At 39.9% G+C, this 17458-nt stretch overlaps 1 protein-coding gene across 1 annotated transcript; it reads left to right on the top strand.

Annotated features, from left to right (window-relative positions):
- Window positions 1-294: 294 nt before the first annotated feature.
- Window positions 295-16920, top strand: IFRD1 (interferon related developmental regulator 1). The gene is made up of 12 exons (XM_050936285.1): window positions 295-387; window positions 4747-4851; window positions 5837-5918; window positions 6629-6753; window positions 7148-7305; window positions 8898-8948; window positions 9037-9215; window positions 9333-9441; window positions 12135-12269; window positions 13780-13908; window positions 14487-14582; window positions 16125-16920. The coding sequence occupies exons 1-12, from the start codon at window positions 342-344 to the stop codon at window positions 16212-16214; spliced, it is 1305 nt and encodes a 434-aa protein (XP_050792242.1). The 5' UTR covers window positions 295-341; the 3' UTR covers window positions 16215-16920.
- The last annotated feature ends 538 nt before the right edge of the window (window positions 16921-17458 follow it).

The raw sequence follows: 17458 nt of genomic DNA, 5'->3' as shown, positions 1-17458 counted from the left end.
TACGTCATCAATGAGTCACTCTGCCCGCCCCCTTTGCCCGTTTGGCTATAAAAGCGGCGTCGACGCCGTCTCTTCGCCTTTAGCTCCAGGTGTCTCACAGGAGAAAGATGCATCGATTTTGTTCACGGGCCTTCACGGGGATTTTTACCGTCACCACCGACTTGTCCTTCGCCTGCCTCCGCCAATCCCCTCCACTGCCTCGGTCCGGGAAGTCAGCCCCGCAGAGACGCTGTAGTAAAAAGCGCTCCTGCTCCTCCATCGGCTGATTGTCGCTGAGACCCGGGCGGGGGGGAACCGAGAGACCGAGACCCACAGAGGGGAGCCGCGCACCGCTGGTAGCCATGCCCAAGTCAAAGAAGCGAGGGAGCAACCACCAGCGCGGAGCAGGTAGGAGCCGCGAGGCATCCTGGGAGGGGTAGTTTTCTCCTGTGGCCTGTCCCAGCCTTTTCTGTTAGGCGCTGAGAACGAGAAACTACATTTCCCGTGATGCGCTGGTGCTTGACGGAAGGGGGGGTCTTGGCGGGTGGGGGGCAGCCGGGCCTCTGCCAGCGGAGCCGCCCTGTCTGGCTGCGCGGCCGGCCTTTGGGCGGGCGCCTCCTTTTAGGTTTTCCGGGCAGGCGGCACCTGCTCGCCTTCCTGGGGCCGCCTGAGCGAGCGGCCCTATCTCCGCGGGGCTGACGGGAGTCCGGATTGGAAACCGCCACCTCACACACCAGCCGACGCATGCGCACAGCCTGCTGCTGAACTCGCGCGTCAGCTGCTTCTGCCGCGGGCGGCGAAGTGCGTGTCTCGGGCGGCGCCGGAGGCAGGGCTCCGAGGCAGCTGGGCAGGTCCCCTGCAGTGCGATGGCCCCTGAGCCGAGCGTGCCGTTCCCGGAGTCACCTGCGAAGCCAGCGAGCAGCTCCAGGGCTGGCGTCACCGCTGATGGCTTGGCCCAGCCATGGCACTGGCCAGCCGCCTCCGCCTGCAGCCTCGGGTCGCCGGCCTGGGGTCGGAGTGTTGCACGTGCCCTGTCGCCCGGGGCTGGGGAAGCTCGAGAAAATGCTCAGTGGGTTCCTCGAGCTCTTTATGTGCAGATCTGTCACCCTGAATTAAGTGAGGGCACCTGAGAGCTCTTGTTGCTAGACTTCAGTTTCACTCTGGGAATGAAAGCTCAGTGTCCAAAGCCCTAGGACATGGGTAAGGGCCTTGTTATGCCTGCTAGGAAATGAGAGCTCTGAACTCATCTGTTAGCTTATTGGGGATTGTCAACTCACAGGGACTGTGGTGCTATGAATTGTTTTAAAACTTCCGGAAGCTGAGTGGATAGTACATTTTATAATAATAATAATAATTGGAGATATATTTTCTCCTAGAACTGGAAGGGACTTTGAAAGGTCTTCGAGTCCAGCCCCCTGCCTTCACTAGCAGGACCAAGTACTAATTTTGCCCCAGATCCCTAAGTGGCCCCCTCAAGGATTGAATTCACAACCCTGGGTTTAGCAGGCCAATGCTTAAACCACTGAGCTATCCCTCCTGCCTTTTCTGAAATTGGCTTCTCATCTTAATGTTCACCTAATTAGTGGTTCTCAGTCTTTTCCATGCTGAGACTGTATAGGCATATGGGAGTGACAGGGTGGTCGTGCTCCCAATATTTGTTTGGGGTTCATGACCCTCCATCTTGAAAATCCATGCACTAGATCAGGGTAGGCATGTGACCTAATTTTCAGTGGCACTCATGCTGCCTGAGTCCTGGCCACCAGCATGGGAGATTCTGCACTTTAATTTTAAATGAAGCTTCTTAAACATTTTAAAAACCTTATTTATTTTACATACAACACTAGTTTAGTTACATATTTTAGACTTATAGAGACCATGTAAAACATTAAAATATATTACTGGCATGCGAAACCTTACATTAGAGTGAATAAACGAAGACTCGGCTCACCACTTCAGAGAAGTTGCTTACCCCTGCACTAGATGGTAGTTTCTTGCTCTGAGGGTATGACTCCACTTAACTGCTATAATGGCACAGCTGCAGCTATGCCATTGTAGTGCTTCAGTTTAGGCACTGATGCTGATGGAGGAAAGGGGTTCTCCTTTTGGCATAGGTAATTCACCTTCCCAAGAAGTGGTACCTGGATTGGCAGAAGAATTCTTCCGTTGACCTAACAGTGTCTACATTGGGGATTAGGCCAGCGTCACTAAGTGTCTATGGGGCATGATGTAACTATGGCAATATAAATTCCCAGTGTAGCTTGCTGGGGCAATTTGGAAGCAGCTGATTGATGTGTAGTGACTACCAAATGTTACTATGTGAATTTCATTCAATGTGCCTAATGTTCAAGGATATGGCAAGAACAGTGAAAAGTAAGTGCTGCCTAAAGTAAATTGTAAATATTGTCTCAGGCTTTGGTAGTCAAATTAAAAAATGGTTGATCTCAAATTGCAGTCAAAATCAACTATATCAGTAAGGTAAACTTTTTCTGTGAAATTGAAAGGACAAACATTGAGTTTAGAGCATCCTGCAGATGAAACACCTAAGTTACTGTGACTAATTTTCTCTGACAGCTTAAGTATCTGTTCAACTGTTTCCAGCAGCCCTTCAGCATCAGATTAAGGAATAATTGCTGTTACCTTTTGCACCTACAAATGGCAAAGATCATCAGTTTTCTTATACTATAAAAAGAGACAGGGTAAAGATGGACATTTGAGTGAAGTTGCAATTTTTGTTAACATTGACTTCACTATATAGTGCACACTGGATATATGTGCCACAGAACTCCATGTATCAGCCCTGTAGATTTTTATTCTGGAAACATTCCAGAGGCAAGCCATAGCACACACTGAGTAATTTGAGGAAATGGCAAATCATTATTTAATAACTTCTTAATGTCTGTAGGAAAGAAGCAAGTTCAAAACCTGTTGGCAATTCAAAAATTCTGCAGCCATCTCCAGTGTCTTCGTTGCTTAAAGGACTTTTTCAGGCATCTTCCTAGTTAAGAAAGATTCATGGAACTCAGTGTCTGCATTTTCAACCTTTAGGTGACTTGGAAACAATGTATTGTATAAACAAGGATTTTGCTCAAACATCATGTATATTATACAGGAATTCTGGAGGCATTAAACTTCCAAAAACAATTGGAGGTTTTGGAGAGACTTGACAGGTTACAGGCCTTCACTGCTGTTTGTAGAAGTCTGGCTTGAGCTGCTAATAAAGCTGGAATTGAACAAGAACAAAACTGGGAGGAGAGGGGGGGAAAGGGGCTACAGAAATGTGGTTCTTGACATCAAATATGAAGGTCTGGGTTGAACCAAGACTAAAGGACACTTAAATGGGGCTGGAACATAATCCTGAATTCTGTAATCCTAACATTAAGACTGGATGTTTTACTTAGATAGCACTACTGCAATACAAAAAAGAGAGAGAGAATCATGTAAGGAAAGTCATGGATTGGATAGTCGGTTCAGTATCAGTCAGATTTGTATTTAGTGCACTTAGCTGGGTTTGCTTAGCTGAAATCTTGTAATGTGCTAGGTGCTGAAGAAACAAGCTGCAATGAACTACATAATGAGTTGCATTTTGTGTCATAGATCTCTTGGGTATTTTCATTGCCTTTTTTCAAGGAAAAAGTGGGAGGTTGGTTTTGGGAAAATCGCAACAGCCTTATCCACCATGAATGCAACCCCCCTTTGCATGCACTGGCATGGACAGCACTTTGTGCCTATACCAAAAGCATATTTCTAGTTGGCTCATGGCTCAGTGTTGCCATTTATATGTTTCATGAGCAGCAGATACTGGGTTCTTGGTGTACTGTATTTCTAGATGTATCCAGGCTACTCTGTGGCAAACGCATCTCCAACATTTTCACAATTCCTTCTGTTGAATGAGTAAATTTTGCCATCGCATTAGTGTATTTGGTGGTGCTCTGCTTTGGTATGTAAAGGACTATTGTGTATGTTTGAACATAATCTTGGGCAAAATTTTAAAAGGCTGTAGGGTTGCTTCAGGGCGTCACCCATCCAAAATGTTCATACTTTCATAGTGTAAGGGCAGAAGGGACCCTTATATCATCTAGTTTGGTGTCCTGTATATCACAGGCCACTAAATTTCACCAAATTACCCACGTATTGAGCCCCAAAACTTCTTTAGTTAAGGTATATTTTCCAAAATGGCATCTTTTATTGATGTGAAGATATCCAGAGATGCAGAATCCACCAGTTCCCTTAGTAGATGGTTCAGTGGTTAATCCACTGTTTAAAAAACCAATTGTACCTTATTTAATCTTTATTAAAATAGAATTAAAAAAACAAGGAAATTCGACTATTTTTGACTGTGGGCGTTGTATGTGTGAGCCGAATACATTTGCTAAATGTAGACATGTGCTGTTTGAAAGCCCAATCAAATACAGTAGCTAGACGCAGCCTTGACTGAAGATGTTGCTCCTCTGTAATTCTAAATTCCACCAGTACACTGAATACTCTGTATCATATCTTTTCATTATTCCTGGTATAAATCTGTGTATATGTAGTTTTTAAGCCTAGGAAAGTATTCCCTGAACGCCTTTTTATATCCTGGACCCCTAAGTAGGGCCAGGAAGAGATGGAAGAAGGGATCTGTAGGGAGGAGAAACAAACTTTGACATGGTAGTCCCTTATTTCTCCCTACTTTTTGCATGGGGTCAGGGAGAACAGGGGGCAGGACAGCAATATATGGGTCTGTAGTGTTTTCCAAATATGAAAGTAGTCACTAAAGTGTTTTTTTAGGTGGTCAGCACAGAAATGTGCAGCCTTTCAGTGATGAGGATGCGTCAATTGAGACTATGAGTCACTGCAGTGGCTTCAGTGATCCTGCTAGCTTCACTGAAGAAGGTATGTTTTTTGATTTTGATCTATGCATCTTATGAAAATTTCTTTAGAAACAAAATTGATGTTTCTGACACATACCTGTTATCTAATCTTTAGTTACAAACAGTGCAGTAATCTTCAAAATAACCAAAAATTTGGGGTTCTCAGGGTATTACTGACCCCCATTACTATAGCTATTTTAAGAAATACCCATTAAAGTATTTACAGCTAAATGTACAACATGTTTCATAGACTTTTAAACCTCCCATGGTTTATTCTGTGAGTATACTGTGCTAATTTCTAAAGCAAAGTTTTGATCTAATTAGAAATTGATAATGCCTTTATTCAGATGTAACTTTTACCACCTGTCTCAGGCCACGTCCAGACTAGGAATTAAAATCGATTTTAGATACGCAACTTCAGCTACGGGAATAACGTAGCTGAAGTCGAATTTCTAAAATCGAGATACTCACCAGTCTGGACGGGGCGCCATCGATGTCCGCGGCTCTCCGCGTCGATTCCGGAACTCCGTTCGGATTGATGGAGTTCCGGAATCGATGTAAGCGCGCTCGGGGATCGATACACCGCGTCCAGACTAGACGCGATATATCGATCCCCGAGCAATCGATTTTAACCCGCCGATGCCGCGGGTTAGTCTGGACGAGGGCTCAGGTACAATAAGAGGGCCTAGGATGTCAGCCCTCCTGCATTCATGACAGCTGCTTCATGCTGAAATCTAATATGTACAAACTCCTGGGTCAGAATTGATTGGCTGTTAAAATCAAATACTCTTCCATTATGTCCATTGGATATAACTAGGTCCCACTCCTGGATGTCATTCTACTCCTGTAGTATCCCACACTTGTTGCTAAGGTCCCTGTTACCTGAAAAAAGGTGGATGTTGTTGAGATTTAAATACAGTAATCAGTTTCTCATACTACACATTTCTAATAATCTAAACATGAATGTTGTAATGTGCATTAGGATTAAATTATCTTGTATTCATTAGGACCTGAAGTTGATGAAGAACCAACTCAAGAAGACTTTGAGTACAAGTTAAAGGGATTCATTGACCTTACCTTGGACAAGAGGTATAGGGTGTTTGGAAACAATGCATTTAAGCATCACCAATCTTCGCTTGACTTCTCTAATACAAATTAGTGATGTTGCTGCCCCATAGAAACTTAACCTATCTTTATTTCTGTTGCATAGTTACTAAAATCAGTTTAGCAATTCACACTGGGGGCTTGATTCTTCTCTCCTATGAATCAGGATAGCTGCCCTGGAGTCATTGGTGTTTGATGTAAACTAGAGAAGTAGGCCTGGCATTTTTTACTAATACAAATCTAAAATGCTTGTGTATTGTCAGATCACGTGCAGTGTTCAAACAAATTGGTCTTGCAAAATTGTTTGCCTCAGAAAGGCAACTTTAATTATACACAATGTAAACACGATAAAGGATGGGTGAGTTTTTCTGGGCTGGTAAGCTACCATGAGTTTTGCAGTGCTGCATTAAGCATATGCCACAGCCTTCAACCAAAGTTTTTACCCCTGTGCATTCTAGCAGAGGAAAAAGGTGAAGGAAAATAAACCAAGCTGTAAATGAGGAGTTGGTCTGCCCAGAAGATTTGTTCAACAACTGTACTAAATGTTTCTACTTAATTCATAGGACTTCTGTAGATTTTGACAGCACTAGGTAGATGTGTAATGTACACTGCTATAAAAGTGTACTAAAGCAAAGCCTTGAGCTTTAGCTTACATGAAGACTTATTTGTATCAATCTCTGTTGTTCCTCCAACAGTGTGAAGACAAGACAAGCAGCTCTTGAAGGTCTTAAAAATGCTCTGACTTCTAAAATACTATATGAATTTATCTTAGAAAGGAGAATGACTTTAACTGATAGTGTTGAACGCTGCATAAAGAAAGGTAATAAATGCTTGTATGCTACTGGAAGGTAACAACTATAGGATAGGGACTGATTTGTCATACTACTGTAGTGTTAACTGATGTGATGAGACTTCGTAGTATTTTACAGAAAATTTTAGTAGATCGCATACATTTGTTAGCTAAGCTTCTCTTGTCCTAAGTTAGATGTTAGTGAGCATTTATTGCTCTTTGATCACTGAGCTACAAAATTACGTTGACTTTTGCTTCCTTCCTGTTGGCTGGAATTAGTGACAACCTAGTACCATTTCCAGTGCTGTTTTCTTCATTTGGGTTTTGTTGCTGAATCTCCCTTTACAAGTCTCTAAACAAATGTGTGATTCAGTGCAGGATAAAATTTGCAGGTGATCACTCAATGTATTTCCTTATTCTGCAGGTAAGAGTGATGAACAGGCTGCAGCGGCAAGGCTGGCATGTCTTCTCTGTGTGCAGTTGGGGTCGGGAATTGAAAGTGAAGAAATCCTTAAGACCCTTGGACCAGTTCTCAAGAAGATAATCTGTGATGGAACAGCTAGTATCCAGGCTAGACAGGCTGTAAGTATAAAATGTACTGGGCTATAGAAGAGAGGTAGTACAATGGTTTAAAGCTTTGGTACTTTGCTCTTTCCTTTGCAGCCAAAATACAGATTACTTCACTAGTGTGTTAATGCAAGTCTATAATTTAATTCCTGCACTAATGTACACAGGTGTTGGGCTGCCAGAAGCTTTCAGTGATGGCATGAGATTTGAGAATTGGTGTTAAGCTCATTGGCTTGAAAGTGTTGCATGTTGATGTTCACTTAAGTGCAGAAATTGAAGTTTCAGGTTATCATTCTTTTCAGTACCAAAACATTTTTTGTCCGTCAGAGCAGTGTTCTGTGGAAATTGGGGCACCATGTAAAATATCTTGGTTCCTTTGTGCTTTTTCCATCCCAAATCTCTGGTTACATCTTATGATGTGATTAGGTGTTGGTCAGTCAGTTCTTCCTTCAGCTTGGACTGTTAATATCTCTGTCCTGGACTACATTATCAATATGACTCCTACCATGAATTAGTGCATGGTCCTTTCACTTCTACAATTCCTCTTGTATTGCTTGTCCGCTAGGATTATTTTAAGTGTTTCCAGAAACAATATACTGAGTACACAAATACTTATGCAAGTTGTAATACTTGCGGGATAGGTATAATTATACCTAGCAGAAAAGTGTGTAAAACTGCATGTTGTCCTCAAGTCAAGGGTCCCTTTTTGGTAGGGATGGTAGCCTCAAACCCAAGTGCAGAGAATCCACGTGTATCTCTGTTCTTATATCTATCAAACTATTAACTAAAAGCCCCTTCAAAACAGTAGCCATTGCTGCTAATGATATGGGTTTTTCTGTAACTTTAATGTCTTGGGTTTGTTGATCTAGTTCAATTTAACTCTTTCATTCACTCTCGTACAACTGGTTTGCTTGTTTTGTTTTGCTCAGTAGTGTCAAAACAAGCTTCTAGCTTGACTATGGTTGCATGAAAACATAACTGAAACACTGCTTTAAAACTAAAGCAGCCCTAGCACTTAATACAGGTGTTTAGGAGGAGCTTGAATTGCCCTTTGGGTGTTAGAAAATGATACCCACAAGAAACTGGAAAAAGTACCACATCGAATTGGTGAAACTATATGTAGAGTAGACCCTAAAAATGCTGTTAATCAGAATTGTGGAAAATCCTTCCCACAGCAGTGAGTAGATGCCAGCCATCCCTTTATTTCATTGTGCAACTTGTAGTTCACAGTAGTGAGCTTTTACTAGCTCTTCTGATTTAGCTAATCAGGTGAAAGGCAGGCTATATACAGTTCTTGTAACAGCTCAGTCTGGCAATGTATTTAACTTTGTTTAGAGGTACATACATAATCAGAAGTGCAAATACTTATGCAGAGCAGCATATGTTGTAAAGTGGGCCAGATATAACTATGAAGTAAAGCCAAAAATATGAGGGAAGAGTTCATTCTGCTTAAGGAATAGTTCCATGGGCACTCAACATAGAACTTATTTATACAAGCAGTTGGAGTAACAAAGACCAGAGTTTAAAATTTTGGACTCTTGTCAGGTCTGGTAGAATTAACATAAACTATGAAATACTGACTTGTTTTACTTCTCTTCCACCTCTAGTGTGCAACCTGCTTGGGAGTTTGCTGTTTCATAGTCACTGATGACATTACTGTAAGGATAAACACTTAACCCTTTATCAAGTTTTACACAAATTTTAATACTTGAATTTAGCCATTTACACTGTTTTTTTTAAAACCAGGAACTGTATTCAACTATGGAGTGTCTGGAAAACATATTCACAAAATCGTATCAGAGAGAGACAGACACTAATGGCATTTCTAGTACCCACAATACAGTGCTTCACATCAGTGCACTTTTAGCATGGACTCTGTTGCTGACCATCTGCCCAGTGAGTGAAGTGAAGAAAAAACTTGAAATGTATGTTCCTTTCCTGGAAGGCAACTTTTACAATGAACTGTTATTTTGCCTTAATGTTGTTCTATTGTAAAAATTGCTCTTTACAGATCAATAAAGTGTAGCTCATTTTTTTCCTAGGCACTTACACAAACTTCCAAACTTATTATCTTGTGATGATGTCAACATGAGAATTGCTGCTGGAGAAACACTAGCTCTTCTGTTTGAACTGGCACGAGAAACAGAAGCTGTAAGTATAATGGATTTAGCTGTAACAGGTTTCTTCCATTGAAACTGTTGCAAACTAAACAGGGTGGTATGTAATGCTATTTCACATACCATCCCTAATTCCAGAGGACCATCTCTTAACAATCTAGTTGTATCTGTCTGTACATTCTTGGTGGGAAAGTTGCATATAAACACTCCACAACTTAAAATAATGAAGAAAAATCTATCTATACAGTAGAATGAAATTAGGTAGGCACACTAGAGCAGGGATCAGCAACCTTTGGCACGTGTCCCAGGCCATCTCTTCCTGCAGCCCCCATTGGCCTGGGACAGTGAACTGTGGCCAGTGGGAGCTGCGATTGGCTGACCCTGTGGATGCTGCAGGTAAACTGTCCTGGCCCACCAGGGGCTTACGCTGGTGAGCTGCATGCCAGAGGTTGCTGATCCCTGAACTAGAACTACTCCAGTTAAAACAAACTTACTTGCGCTATCCCTTCCTTTATCTTCCTGTGATAACTTCAGGGCTGCTGGAATGCTAGTCAATAAAATCTGATACTGACATCTAAATAACACTTTTAAAAAAGAGAACTGCAAAGAAAAGAAATGTATATTAGCATCTTGTACCCCAACAAACCATGGTGAGGGGGGCATTTAGTACAGACTCTTACCCTTTTCAGCTTCCCTAAATCTGCCAGTTCCAGGGACTTCTGGAAAGCACTGCTGTGTGTTGCCAGTTGCAATGCACTCTTGTGTTTAGACAGTATCTTGAGTAGGGGGCTTTCCATTTCCTTATGTTGCCTCAAAGGGGGACCCAATGATGAAGAATTGATAAAACATCATTATGGGACTTGTCTGATGCTTTTGAACAATTTCTTGGCATCTGAAAGTAGATTGATGCATTTTGCCAGTAGCAATTTTGGAGTAAGACTTAAGGCATTAATTACATATTTATGTTGTGCTACTGAGGTTGTGATTGGTATTTTCCTTGTGATTCACCTTTGCACTGGATGGTTAGATATTTTAAGTAACTTGTAATTTGTCTCTTAATGTTGCCTGACAACACAGACTTAATCTGTTTTGTTGCCCTTTGATGTAATGTGCCTTATTAACTTAACTGTTTTTTTGACAGCATTGAAGAAAATAGTCTCCAATTATCCATGGGCACAGCTTGGGAGGGCTGCCAGAAGGGCTCCTGGCAAAGCACATCAACCTTGACCAAGCTAGAACATGGTCTGAGGGGGAAGGGTAACTGTAAATGAGTCAGGATACCAAGCACAGTAACTTCACATGTACCTCAATTGTGCTGCTTTTTGTAGTGCTCCTAAATAGAGGAGGTATTTGGTTGCAAGATCCTAGCTATTGAAGCCTACTTTGAAAGGGCTTGACAGTGAAAGTGAAGTTATTAGGCCTGGCACGATGAGTCCAGAGCTTGAACTCTTTTCTTCACTTGGACTGTGGCTGCAAGTGACTGAAATTTTTGGTTTGAACTTAATTGGCTTTGATTAAATAATGTAAATCTGCATTCTTAAGATATTAAAGGAAGTGTTTTAAGAAAAGCACTTCAGTTCATATGCAAGTTAACCAGTTCAGTGGCTTGTATAACTGAGGCTCCTAGGCACTACTGTATTTAATAGCTGTCTTGTGTGTTTCTGTTTCTCTGTCATTGTAATTTTTTAATCTTATTTTACCTCAGTGTCCTAGTCTGCCCCATATACCATACCACACAAATATACTTAGTGTCATCTGATCCTGTGATTAAGTTGGTAAATTTAAGAGTGAATACTGCATGTAGTTTGAAAGAATGAATGCTAAATAAGGGCAAGGAATGTAGTAAAAATATTTGCATGAATGGGAGTGGTGTAGCTAAGATTAGCATCAGATGGGTTACAGGGTCATTGCAAGAACCCTTCTGTCACAAATTCTGCTTATACAAGCCACTGACTTGGGTAATTTACATATGGACTGAAGTGCTTTTCTTGAAGTGTTTTAAGATCTTAAAGCCTCAGTTAAGGTGCAGGGTTCTATTGTTTTAGGCATAGTTAAAAATTTAAGATGGTCCATGCCACAAATAGTTTTACTTTGACAGTATGCCATCATTTGAAAGAGTAACGTAAATAATGTGGAATCAATAAAGACAAAACAACTTATGCACTTGTAATTGGTTAGGAATCAATCTGGCCTTCATAAACTGTTCAGACTTATTCTTAAAAAAATTAGAAATCCCCTTTGTAAACTCTGGGCTCCCTCTCCAAAACGTAATTTAACAGTAATAAATGGCATTAAACATCCTAAGTCAAATGTCAGCATCTCTGCAATCCACCCCAAAACTTACTTAGCCTGTACCAGTAAGCATCTCCTCGACTCCAAGTGCCAGAGAGCATGTCCAGAGGGCTAACAAATCTAGGCACTAGCAGGCCAAGTGGGGAGTTTGTTCCATAATCCAGGGGCCTTACAAGAGACCTTGTTGGTGGCTGCTTTCATATTAAGGGAGCTTCATATTAAGGGAGCTGACAACTGTCCCAGCAGGTGCAAACAGATCACACTTGGGTAACTGGACCCTGATCACTTAACTTTTCAAGTACAGTTAATATATTTTACCTTATAAATGCATCGTGATCCAAATGACAAACGATACTTTGGGAAAAGTTGATGTATTACCACTTAAAAAAATGGTGGAAAGACCAGAAACTGAAACTTCTCCTTTTGTCTGGCTAGGATTTCTTTTATGAAGACATGGAACTTTTAACACAGAAACTAAGGGCCCTGGCTACAGATGGAAACAAGCACCGTGCCAAAGTAGACAAAAGAAAGCAGCGATCTGCCTTCAGAGATGTCTTGCGAGCAGTAGAGGTACTCTTGATTACTTCGAAAATACTCATCTGTAAAGCAGAATGGCAAACAATTTATAAAACAGTTGTATGAACACTAGACCATTGACAAATTTTTCTTACAATTTTAGATGAATTTTAAACGTAAGCTCCAAATAACTTCAATTTTCAGGTTCTTAACTTTTAAATAAAGGCAGGATTAGTGTTAACTACATCTTTCAAAGGTTCATGGTTAGTAATCTAAAAAGGATCCAAAGGTTAACTAAAGTACCTCATTTTTAGATTAGAAATACAAACCTGACTTCCATATTGGATATATGATTTTCTATAAAATGGATAAAACATTGGAATATGAAGGTTAAGTGCCCCTTTATTTAATATATTGAGTTTTTGCTGTGAGACTTGTCCTTGACTGCCAAACTCTGATTTTTCTGAATTATGGAATTGTTCTTAAAATCTATCAGTTCATTAGCAGGATTACTGCCTTGCAGTATAGGCAAGAACCAGCTTGCATTATTCAGCTGGTGTGGATTCAGTTTATAATTGCTCCACTCCAAGGGCTTAAATAATTGTCCTTTACAGCATATCTCTGTGCTTAGATTAACATTGCTGTAGAGAACACTACAGAATATCATTGCTAAAAGCTCTGGACAGTAACTTTCAGCTCTTCACCAACAAAATGTTTAGAAGTCATTAAGCCACATAAGTTTGACTTGATGTAACAAATCATGAACTTACATTTCGTTGGTAAGTTAGATGACACTTGAATCTTTAACTGGGCAAAATCAGGTCAGTACCAGCTAAATGGACTATAGTACTTTCAAACAGTCAAAAGTTCTCAGTGGTAAAGGTAGTTCTGAGAGCTAAATTAACTAAGAGGATGGGATGCTTACACTGTGTCAGAAGTAATTGTCAGTTACATGAATGCAGGAGAAGGTGACTTGGTCTCTAACAGCCCCAAAAATGAATTAGAAAACATTCTTTACTTAAGGTCTTATATTGGCACCCATATCTGCATTATCTGAAATGCATACCCATAAGTATGGTTTGCATCAAAATACAGCATTTTAAAGGGAGTTATAAAATTTCCTTTTCAACAGTGTTAAGACCTTGCCTGGATCTTTAAAGATCCACTGAGACCTGACTAATTTACAGATGCAAACCAAGTGAACCAAATCCCATGGACAGAGCCCATATCAAGTGAACATTTCTTCTGATCATCTACTTACGTATTCATACTTATATCATTGTCCCTTCTAATGTTACCTGTTGCAGCATCAGTGGTCTTAAGGTTCAGTCCTGAATCAGTCTGTGCAGTAAAATCAGCAATTGTTCTATATGTGCATAGTAGATTACTTCACAGAATAAATTATTCTTGTCCTTATTTTGTGTAGGAGCAGTCAGTGAAAGGAAAACTACACTAGTTCTTACCATGCATAAGCTTTCTAAATAACGTCTGTCTGCATAGGACTTTCTCTAAATCAGGGGTTTTGGTAATGTAGTCTTCATGTTTCGTCTTGTTTTTTGGACAGGAGCGTGACTTCCCTACAGAGACTATCAAATTTGGACCTGAGCGCATGTATATTGACTGCTGGGTTAAGAAACAAACATATGATACCTTCAAGGAGATTCTGGGATCAGGGATGCAATATCATTTACAAGTGAGCTGTTATTTTCACACAATTTCCTGTCTGGCCACTTGAGTAATTATTGCCTATTAGAAATTATCTTGTTTTCTATTGGAATTTAGCCAGTAGATTTGTTAAAGATGTTTCCCAATTTAAGAATAAAGCAACATGTCTTGAATTATAGTTATGGTAAACTGGTTCTAAAGTAACTATTTTCGTTCAAACTTCTTAAAGTAGACTAAGGGTTTTTTACACTGGACCAGATTATCGAGTGTGATCAGTCATGCCCAGCTGAAAATACCCCTTACAGAAGGGAAATCACTTCTGGTGTAGTTTACACCAGCCCACACCGGTGTGGGTAATATGGCATCGAGGTCAGGGCATTGCAGAATCAGGAGGCTGTAATTGGCTCTGACAATTCCTGTACTAAGCACTGATTGTCTAATGCAAGCAAGAATTGAGCCCTGATTACTTATAATAAAATGGTGGAGGACAGAATTCACAAGTGTAAACTACTTGTGTGGACTCAGTGTTATGTAATTTAAATCTAAAGATTAAAGCTGCTACAGTATTCAGTACAGAACCTTGCTTATTGACTTTTTTTTACTCAGTCCAATGAGTTTCTTCGGAATGTATTTGAACTTGGACCACCAGTAATGCTTGATGCTGCAACACTTAAAACAATGAAGATATCCCGTTTTGAAAGGGTATGTTATCACATCTTATGTGTCACTTGCACTTATCCTGTTATCATATTCCCTTTGGGAATTAAATAACATTCAAAATCTGAACAGCTGCCATTTTATAATCAACCTGCTACAAATGTTTTAATGAAAAATGGTGGTTCTGGGGTGCTTCACAACGCAATCTGTCCTGGACGGAGTTTTATGTCTTATGTCTGTCTTGTGACTGAGCTAGTAATCAGAGCTGTATACACTTGGACACCTTTTGCGTGGTGGTACAGCACTTGCTTCTGTCCCTAGATGGTCCTGAGATATTACACCAGAGGGTGACAACTGAAGCCTATGGAAAGGTTTCTTACCTCAGACATTAAAGTTTAACTCTCTCCTGGTAAAGCTTGTATAGTGGAGTTCATGGCAACTAGAAGACCTAGCTGTTCATGAGAAACGGTCCTGACAGAATCTTCAAAACTGCTGTAAAATGACATTCAGAACGCATGATGAGATGTGGAGTATAGGATTTGTGCTGGTATGGCTTTTGGGTGATTGGGTAATCCTTGTTTTGACACTCTCCAACAGTGTGACCGTTCTATATTTATATCTGCAAAACTTACTGTACCATTTTATGTAACCCAAACTCACCTACAACAGAATAGGGTCCACACCAATTGGATGTGTAATACAACCTTTCAGAGGCAGGGGGAGGGTTTTCTTGACAGTTAATACTAGAATATTAAGAACAAATGTTTTCTAGCCGTAGTCAGATTACTCAAATGTATTTAGAACACAGTGTTATGGAGCAGTGTTGTCAAACATGCGTCACTTGTGGGTCAGATCAATCAAACTTGATGGTTTTTGTGGTCTGCATGATATTCAGAAGTCATGTAAAATATTTCTTAGCTTTGTGGGTTGTGAAGATCACTTTCCCGATAACTACAGTGTAAAAGTGATTCAGAGTTTTTCTGAATCTGAAGACTGAAATTAACTTGGTAGAGGAATTAACTAACTTTAAAGCTTAAATGACTGACCCTGTGAGAATTTTATTCATTGAGGATAGTATGTAGTCCTAAATCATTCCTTGGTGTGTGGACCATAGTTAAAAATTTAATTTTGTCGTTTTCACAGAATGAGTAACACTTGTTTGGGAGCCTTGAAGAAATAGTCTGGCTTCTAACATTTAACACATTTGAAAGTTTTACTCCTTATCAGAAGCACCAAGTCACTTCCAGTGAAATTTAGGAACTTAAGATCCTTTCATTGAGACTTAGACTCCTGAATGCCTGTCATCTTTTCTATTTTGAAAAATTTTGTCTTGTTTCCATATGATGACAGTCATGCTTATTAGTGGCAGTTCTCCTTTAATCTGTTAGATCATTATGTACTAAAATGTGGAACCTATGACCTTCCTTTAACATAAAATTTGTATTAATTTTGTACCACAATTTTGACACAATCTAATGACATTTAAATCATTTAAAATCCTTTACATCCTAATCATGTAAAGAACCTAAACTAGTTTAGGCATAGATATTTCAAACATCTGACTAAATCTTATCTTTCACCTTGTAGCACTTGTACAACTCTGCAGCATTCAAGGCTCGAACAAAGGCTAGAAGCAAATGTCGTGACAAAAGAACAGATGTGGGTGAATTTTTCTAAATCTTCCATGTGGGATCTGAGGTTGAAGACTTTCATAATTTCATAAATTTCTATAAATTGTTGTTAACCTTGAAATTTGAGATTTAATTTATATATCCACATAGCTTAGACTTCACTGCACAGGGATAATATCTAATGTATATCTGTAAATGTCATGCATGTTATAATTGCTTTAGGTGTGTGTGTGTATATATATAGGATCGGTTGATCTACAATTGGGTGGAAATGTAACTTGTAACACTTATGCAGGATCAAAATCACTCACAAATTTGGTAAATATACCAACAATTCAGTTGTTAGATGGTGCTGAAAGCTATATGTATTAAACTGCCAAAATTGTCTGACCCAGCTCATCTTGGATTGGTGTTAATACAGCAATGAAATTGCATAGAAGAGCAAGTCGTCTTTCTAAGAAGAGTAGAGTACCAGGACAAACATGCCTCTGGAACAGCTGCTATTTCTTTATGATCAATTATACCCTGTAATTTTAATACTTTTTTAAACTGGCTGATGGACTGACAAATGGCACAAGATATGACCTTACTATATTGTATTAGTGCCATGAAGTCCTGCTGTTGGCACTTAAAATGAAGTAGTAAATAACATAAATATACTTGACTACGTTTAACTTTAAAAGTGGTGACACATTTTACAAATGCTTGTATAAGACTGTTCCATCTTTCAAATAAAAATCTTTCTCACTGAAGTCTTTTCAGATGTGGTTGTTATATACCTTGTCTAAAAGTAAATGAGATCAGATAACTGCACACTTAGTTTTTTCATTATCACTGAAATGATATAGTAGCTATAAAATGTATTATAAAAGTATGCTTCTCACAACTAGTGTTGGCATGACCTGATTTCAGGATTGAGTGCGCAAACTTAGTCTGACAGCTCAATCATAACTCTGTCCACTGAGTCTTATGCCTTAAATTTGTTTAACTTGGAGGATCCAGGGGAATGTCAGTAAGGTCAGCTGTATGATGATTTACCTTTTTCTGTTAAATATGGTGCTTTTACAGTAGCAGGCCAGATGCTTTACAGAATCCTGGTCATGCTAATACTGTGGAAACATGGTTATGAAGTGAAGTTCACCTTACCTAAAGAAATAATTGAAGAAAGATGAGGAACAGCAAAGAGAACGCTCATCAACTGCCTTCATTACATTCACCTGCTATAGAGTAACATGACTTAATTAGAAGCAAATTTAGCTCTAAATTCTGACCCAACTTGCCTTTGCAAGA

Source organism: Gopherus flavomarginatus, chromosome 1 (assembly GCF_025201925.1).
Source record: "Gopherus flavomarginatus isolate rGopFla2 chromosome 1, rGopFla2.mat.asm, whole genome shotgun sequence".
Lineage (NCBI taxonomy): Eukaryota > Metazoa > Chordata > Testudines > Testudinidae > Gopherus > Gopherus flavomarginatus.
The sequence above is the reverse complement of the archived record's forward strand: the minus strand, read 5'-3'. Positions and strand labels throughout refer to the sequence as shown.

Excerpts from the sequence above, each read along its gene's own strand:
- IFRD1 (XM_050936285.1), top strand. The coding sequence starts at position 342 with ATGCCCAAGTCAAAGAAGCGAGGGAGCAACCACCAGCGCGGAGCAG. Across the intron at positions 7,306-8,897 it reads GTATCCAGGCTAGACAGGCT|TGTGCAACCTGCTTGGGAGT; the intron begins GTAAGTATAAAA and ends TTCCACCTCTAG. Across the intron at positions 9,442-12,134 it reads TGGCACGAGAAACAGAAGCT|GATTTCTTTTATGAAGACAT; the intron begins GTAAGTATAATG and ends TTGTCTGGCTAG.